The sequence below is a fragment of the Triticum aestivum genome, chromosome 2A (genome assembly GCF_018294505.1).
Source record: "Triticum aestivum cultivar Chinese Spring chromosome 2A, IWGSC CS RefSeq v2.1, whole genome shotgun sequence".
Lineage (NCBI taxonomy): Eukaryota > Viridiplantae > Streptophyta > Magnoliopsida > Poales > Poaceae > Triticum > Triticum aestivum.
The window spans coordinates 41,192,010-41,198,335 of record NC_057797.1 but is presented as its reverse complement, the minus strand read 5'-3'; the positions used below and the strand labels follow the sequence as shown (position 1 = coordinate 41,198,335).

Sequence of the window (6,326 nt, the reverse complement as noted above, 5' to 3'; positions counted from 1 at the left end):
CTGTGAGCAGGCCAGAGGTCGCCGCCAGGTGTTCTCACTAGCCCATTCACAAAAATGAAAAAGAGGCAGGCCCATGAACGGAACATGTAACCAAACCAATGAAATGAATAGATAAAGCACCAAACCATATTACAGTGCAAAACAAGACACCATACTAATGCTCCGGGAACGTATCTGGTGCACCAAGGTAATTGGTGCTACCTATTCAGTGTCAAATTTGTTATTTTTGTATCTCAAGCAATGTTTCAAATATTGATTTAAATTTTTGTGACAACGTACATTGATTTTGTGTCAATTCACTAGATTTTTTTTCAAATTTTTTCAAACATTTTTGAATGTGCAACAGGCGACCGGTGCACCGGTAGCACAAATTGCTCCTGTGCACCAGATACATCCCCCTAATGCTCCTTCCAGATGCAGCAGATTCATTCAACAAAAGCTGCTCTTACAAACCAAAAGCTAACACAAGAGGCAACATCAGCTGCCTCGTACATATCTGAACACAGTTCTTGAAAGTTGACATGGCAGCAATGGTATGGTAAAATGTATATATTGTTTTTCCAAATGGTACAGTATAATGGTAATGTTTCTGTCTATGAAAAAGACGAGGCAACTCTGTTTCTGTGTTCCCATCCAAATAGCGGGACCACTCGACTATAACGGAGTTTCTGTAAATAATAGATCAGCACTACCTCCTGGAAATAATGAGCCGAATCTTCGCTGCTAGTACAAGTTTACTTCAGCATTCTATTCACTGCAAGCAAAATACAGAAACGTCAGCTACCAGGATAAACACAGGCTACGGTGCCGACAAGTGTAAAAAGCGTAAGACGATGCGAAGAGAAAAAAAAATGGTACACACACCTCAAAAATCGCTGAATTGTCTCTGGTATGTGGGATTGATGCAGGCAAACAACGATTTCTTCTTTGGTTTCGTACCAAACAGGAAGTTCCGCAGCGGCACTCTGTGTCTGCTCGGGAAATGCTTGAATTGGTTTTGGTAGCTGCTGTCTGCCTCCCGGCGGGACGAGCGCCTGGACGAGAGCTCGAAGCTCTCCCTCAGCTTCCGCAAGGTGACATTCACCTCGCCTTCAAGCTCCCTCATGCGCTCCAACGCTGCCTGCAGCTCGCTCTCGATCTTCTTGTTGGATTGCTGCATGTTCCGTACCTCCCCTTGGAACTTCGCCGCTTTGTACGGCGTGAACTTGGCGCCATCGATCTCCGTGCTGGACCGCAGGGCTTCGGCTATCTCCTCTTGCAGACTGCAAAGAGATGCGGTTTTGAGCTGCAGGTCTCGGTCGAGAAGTACATTCTGCTCAAACCATACGTCCACTTCAGTCCTGAGCTCTCTCAACTTCTTCTCAGCAGGTTCAGGCTCTGCCATCGCGGCATCAGGTTCTCCTCCTCCCATTTTCTTATTTTCAGAACTCTCCATTTCATTCTGTAGCTCCTGGTATCTGCTGTTGAAGTCCTGCACCTGGTGGCAAGCCATGCTGTACCTTGTCAGGAACCGCAGGTTTTCGTCGACTAACTCATCGATTTCAGTTCTGAACTTCATTTCAACTGCCGAAGCACTCTCCGGTGCATCAGTGTAGCTCGAATCGGTTTCCTTCACAATTGAAAGTTCTCTAACCAAAGTCTGATCTGATCTATCAGTGGGTGGCGTCTCTGAAGAGTCCAGTAGGCCTTTGAGTGATTGGATCTCAACATATTTCATTGAATTTGCATTCCTCAATTCCCTTATTACTGCCTTTGTATCTTCAAGATGTTCCTGGTTTTTCTTTTCCAACTCGGCAAGCCTTCTCTTGGTTTCTTTGTAGTTCCGGAGAACTGCATTGTAGTCGGCGAGCAATATCGCGTCTCTTCCCTCAAGCCCGCTCTGTGCATCTTCTTGTGAAATCAAATTGGACTTTTCATGCCCGCTACTGCTTCCATGGTTGTCCAAGATACTTTCTTCGCTTGCAAGCATTTTGACATTTGGATCTTTCTTTTCGAGTTGACTATCAGAAGTGTGGTTGACCTTATCTTCTGAATCTGTTGGTACTTCTGATATTACTGGATACGCTCCTCTGGTTTCCTCAGAATCTCTAGCTGGTACAGAGAGAGAGGTTTCATCTCTCACCTCCGAGGAATATGCATTCACATGACCAAGTGAATTTTTTTGAACACCTTCATCAGATGATTTGACTTCGCCGTGTGTGTTCAAATCTAGGATGTTTACTGGAGAAACAAGTTGGCCACCTTGCTTTGGCAACTCTTCACCTGATTTTGCTTCATCCACATGGCATAAGTCCAGGTTCTTACCTGCATCACTGGAACTATGAGCACCTTCGGGCAACATATTTTCCCCTGTCGTACCTTCTTCACCGAAACTATCAAAGTTTGCAGAACCAGCTAAACTAATCTCAGCAATCGCTTTTGGTGATTCGCCATCTCTAACTCCAAATCCTTCCTCCTGGGTCAAGCTGTTCCCAGGAACAGGATTTTCATCACCATCAATCTTCAAGTCTTGGGTTCTGTTGTCACCACCAAATGAACTCTCAGCAACTTCCACTGAAGACCCATCTTCATTAGAGTCATTTTTCTTATTTAAAGCATTGAGACTTTCTGAGGGAAGGAGATGATTCTGACTGGCTGCAGTTGGTGAATATTCACCTTCCACAGTTTGCCCTTGAGCAACGTCCATACCACCTGACGAACTCTGGTCTACTTCTTTTGATGAGCTATCTGTTGCCAACTTGTTGAGACTATTTTCATTGTCCGGACAAACAATCAGATCAACATGGTTGCCAGCTTGTAGTGACTTGTTATCTCTGAATTCTTCCTGCATAGAGCAATTCCCCATCTGAACGCTTTCCTCGGCACCATTCTTGGAGTCATGGACACCATCAGTACTACCTGATGAATTGTGATCAACAACTTCTGAGTCATCTTGATTTTGGGGACCATGTCTGCCCAAATTATCACCTGTAGCTTGCGCCTGTATACCACTGATTTCTCCTCCGTCCGTTTTGCTGTTCTCTGTTGTACCATTTTCCATGGATACATCTTCAGACAGTGTTGCCTTGTCTCCAGCTGCAGCTGACAACTCAGGCAGGTCTTCAGCACCAACTGGTACAAATGCCTTTGATATATTAGTTATGCAAGTAAAAACTTCAGAAAATGCTGCGCTAACAAGAACTTCCTCCTCGATTATAGATCCTTCAAGAGCCCTGGTTCTGTTCAATTCATCTTCCACTAGCTTGAGCTCTTCACTTGAGTCGCTTGGATCATCACGGAGTGCCATCTCATCTTGTAGATCGTCTAATTTGTTGTTGATCTTCTCATTCTCTTCTTTCAATTGCTTGATTTGTGCAGACTGCTTTGGGAACTTCAGCTCCAAGTTAATGATCTTATCAACAAGTTCATCAACTTTATATGCCATCTCCTCCACAGAGGACTCTGAATTGTTTTCAAAGAAGTCCTCGATTTTATCATATATAGTCTGTAACTCAAGAATTTCCTTAGTAATGGGATAAACTCTGTCATTCGCTGTCATGTTTGCGCTGTCAACTTCTTCTTTAGACGGGTCAATGATTCTGCTCAAAGCATAAAACCTTTCTCGGAGAGACACTATTTTCTCAGACTCCATTTTTGCACTCCTAATCAACTCCTCAAATTTTTCCACAAGCTTAGCAACCGTACCCTGACATGACCTAAGAGCCGTTATCGTCATCAAGGCACGGGCTTCATCATCATCAATGGCTGCATGAGCGTCAAATTCATCTTGCATGTGACAGATTTCCTCCTGCATATCTGCAATCTGCTTCTCAATCTCCCAATACTTGGCAATTCCACTCTCATAAGAACTCTTAACGAATTCTTTCTCAGTCTGCATGACAAGTATAGCCTTTTGCAGCCTGCCAATCTCTGCTTCGGCCTTATCTTTGCTCATATTAGGATCAGGCTTCTCATGCACTGTCCTGTTACGCCCGGGAGTCCCTTCTCTTTTTCTCTTCAGAATGTCATCCACGGTCGATTTCTGTATCTTGCGCGAGTTGATGGGCATGATTGCTCTCGGGAAATTATCGTCCTCCTCTTCCAACATGGCATACTGCACTTCCTCTGGACAAGCAGTGGCGATGGTGTGGTTGGCCTTGTGCAGCTCCTTGGACAGGTGGTCATAGCGCTCAACAAGAGCCCTGTATGCCCTGTACACGTCTTCGACATGGTTTATGACCTCCGGCCTCCTGCGGTAGTACATCTCAGCCCTCTTGCCGAACGAATCGGCCTCCTCCCCGAGGAGCTTGAGCATGATCTTGACCCTGTTTTCCACATCTGCACAGCCACATAGCACCGAGTATTAATTACCTCGTATGTGTACAAGTGGCAACACTGCATTGCGTACTGCCAAATATAAACAGATACTAGCTTTTGTTTCAGTAGTGATGGGATCAAATATGAATTAACAATTATTTCCATGAACACCGGAACACATAGGTACCTCGAGATGTGAACAATGGAGTCGACACAAAACTTAGTCTGCTCAATATGTGAACAAAAGAAAACGACCACAATTTGACTACTTGGTCATGGATTTGACCGAGTCCTGATGGGAGGAAGCTTATTGCTTTTGATGACCACTACGGTTCATCTTGGTTGAGGCTTGTCGCCTTTGATTTTACACCTGACAACCATCCTGGTTTATTTTCCTCTTCAGAGAACAAGCACGGGCAATTGTTTGAGAAACAGTACAAATTTGCTATAAATTCCATCCGACTAAGATGCACAGCACGGTACACGGTGCCGGCCATTCCCAATCGAATCAAGGACACGGACGATTTTAGCAAGACATCTGAACCTGAACTAGGGGGGGGGACAGCATTAAATCGGAGCAAAGAAGGGCAGGACAAGTAGCGGTAAGCAAAGATTGGATTGGGCGGAGGACGATGATAGAATCGTACGAACCTTGGAGGTTTGCGTCGAGCCACTTGGACTGGGTGGTGCGGATGTGGCTCGCCCACCACCACGAGTAGGCGTTGCTCGCCGCCCGCTGCAGCATCTCATCTAGAATCCCAGTAGATCAACAGCAGCCTTGGAGTGGGGAAGAGGGTTGGGTTGGGTCGGAGAAGAAGAGCTGGGCGGAGCCAACGAGGTTGCGGGGGGAGACAAGCAAGGGGCGGTGATTCTGCCGGATCTCCCTCCCCCCCACGGCGAGGGGAGGCGCTTATTCGTGTGGGGACGGAGCAAAGCCCAAGGCCGAAGCGAAGCAGAGGATGCAAAGCAAGCAAGGAGCCCGACCAGGGGCAAAGAATCATTGAATACTAGTCGTATTTTTTTTCCCTCTTCCTTCTGCGCGTTTCTTTCTGTCAATTTCTTTCCCTTTTTTTCTATCTACAAAGGAGAAACGCCTTTTTAATTTCTTCCTTTTTTATGCCGATGAAAAAGGCCCAAGTTAACGGAGCCGAACGCGTTCGCATTGGGGGGAATGGACTTGCATGTCTCCTTCCGTGAATTTACAATTACTACTACTATTCCATATATGAATTTTTTTTTGTGCCAAATTTGGTTTACCAAAGATATACCATAGTATCTGATGGAATGTGGTGGTATTTATGATTTCAAATCCAGTCTATTGGCTGTCTACTATTTAGCGTTAATCCCGAGGCAAATAGATGAGGAGGCGTTAATGGGAGTATTATTTATTTATTTTCGAAACTGGCTCAGGGAGATATTTTTATGATCGATAACGAGTGATTGGACGCAAAAGCAAATCTGATTTTCGGAAAAGGCAGAGGGAAAGGAAGGAACAGGTGGTCGAGCGTGGATGCATGATGGGGTCGTGCAAGGCTGAATCATCAAGGGGAAAGATGGTGGATTCACTGGGACGTTTTGGCGTGGGTGCCACGATCGGATCCGCGACCGTCGGTGACCTCGCTTTGCTGATCTGTACTATTAGTACACTAGTACACTAGTACATGCCTGCGTTTGGATCGGCCACTAGGAGAACAGGCCGTGATGAGGAGGGTTTGAAACATGCTCCCGCCCCCCGCGACGGCGACCCTCCCCCACCCTAGATCCGCCATGCCACTCACCGCGCCAGCGCCACCTGCCTCCCACACCGCCCCGGTAGCCACCATACGCCCTCTCTCGTCGACGTTTCCCTCCGGATCCCATGGATCACCTGGATCCCGACATCCCATGAGCGTTCGTTGCCGCGCGTATCGCCCGGCCGCCGCCGCCGTTGAGCGAGACTCACCTCTTCCTCAGAGGAGACCCGCTGCTTTGGTCTCACAGGGCGGTCACGCCGGAGCATTTGCCGGATTTGCGCTCGCGGCGGTGGGATG

General features: G+C 46.7%; 1 protein-coding gene across 1 annotated transcript; it reads right to left on the bottom strand.

Moving 5' to 3' along the window:
• Positions 1 to 424: 424 nt before the first annotated feature.
• LOC123187303 (protein NETWORKED 2A) lies at positions 425 to 5,275 on the bottom strand. Its single transcript, XM_044599127.1, has 3 exons — positions 4,948 to 5,275; positions 865 to 4,317; positions 425 to 754 (listed from the first exon to the last, which is right to left on the bottom strand). The coding sequence occupies exons 1-2, from the start codon at positions 5,039 to 5,041 to the stop codon at positions 866 to 868; spliced, it is 3,546 nt and encodes a 1,181-aa protein (XP_044455062.1). The 5' UTR covers positions 5,042 to 5,275; the 3' UTR covers positions 425 to 754; position 865.
• Positions 5,276 to 6,326: the final 1,051 nt, after the last annotated feature.